This window comes from Cariama cristata, unplaced genomic scaffold, assembly GCF_000690535.1.
Source record: "Cariama cristata isolate BGI_N322 unplaced genomic scaffold, ASM69053v1 scaffold39353, whole genome shotgun sequence".
Taxonomy (NCBI): Eukaryota; Metazoa; Chordata; class Aves; order Cariamiformes; family Cariamidae; genus Cariama; species Cariama cristata.
In genome coordinates this window covers 1,245-1,513 of record NW_009607331.1, presented here as the reverse complement: position 1 = coordinate 1,513, position 269 = coordinate 1,245, and the positions used below count along the sequence as shown (strand labels likewise).

General features: G+C 64.7%; 1 protein-coding gene across 1 annotated transcript in view; it reads left to right on the top strand.

The window, feature by feature from the left end:
• Positions 1-128: 128 nt before the first annotated feature.
• LOC104158911 (sodium/potassium-transporting ATPase subunit gamma-like) overlaps positions 129-269 on the top strand; it is a gene marked incomplete at its 3' end in the record, with an annotated part of 1,061 nt that continues 920 nt past the window's right edge. The window contains exon 1 of the mRNA XM_009696679.1: positions 129-138. Within this exon, the coding sequence (XP_009694981.1) occupies positions 129-138 (10 nt within the window). The remainder of the gene's footprint in view (positions 139-269) is intronic.

Genomic DNA, 269 nt, shown 5'->3' with positions numbered 1-269 from the left:
CCTCGTGACTGCGATAAACATTACACCGACGCCGTTAATGTTTAATGAGGTTTGTCTCCCAATTAATGTGCTTTCCCGTGGGCGCCCCATCCCAGAGCGAGACGCCCGCCGGACGACACGCCGACGCGATGGGTGAAGGTAAGGGCCCTTGGGGGAGCAGGGCGGCCAGCACCCTGCTCGGCCCACCCCAGAGGGGCTTCCCTGGGAGGGCAGGGGGCCATCTCCGTGCGAGGAGCAGGGCTGGTCCCTCATGCCATGCGGAAGCCTGC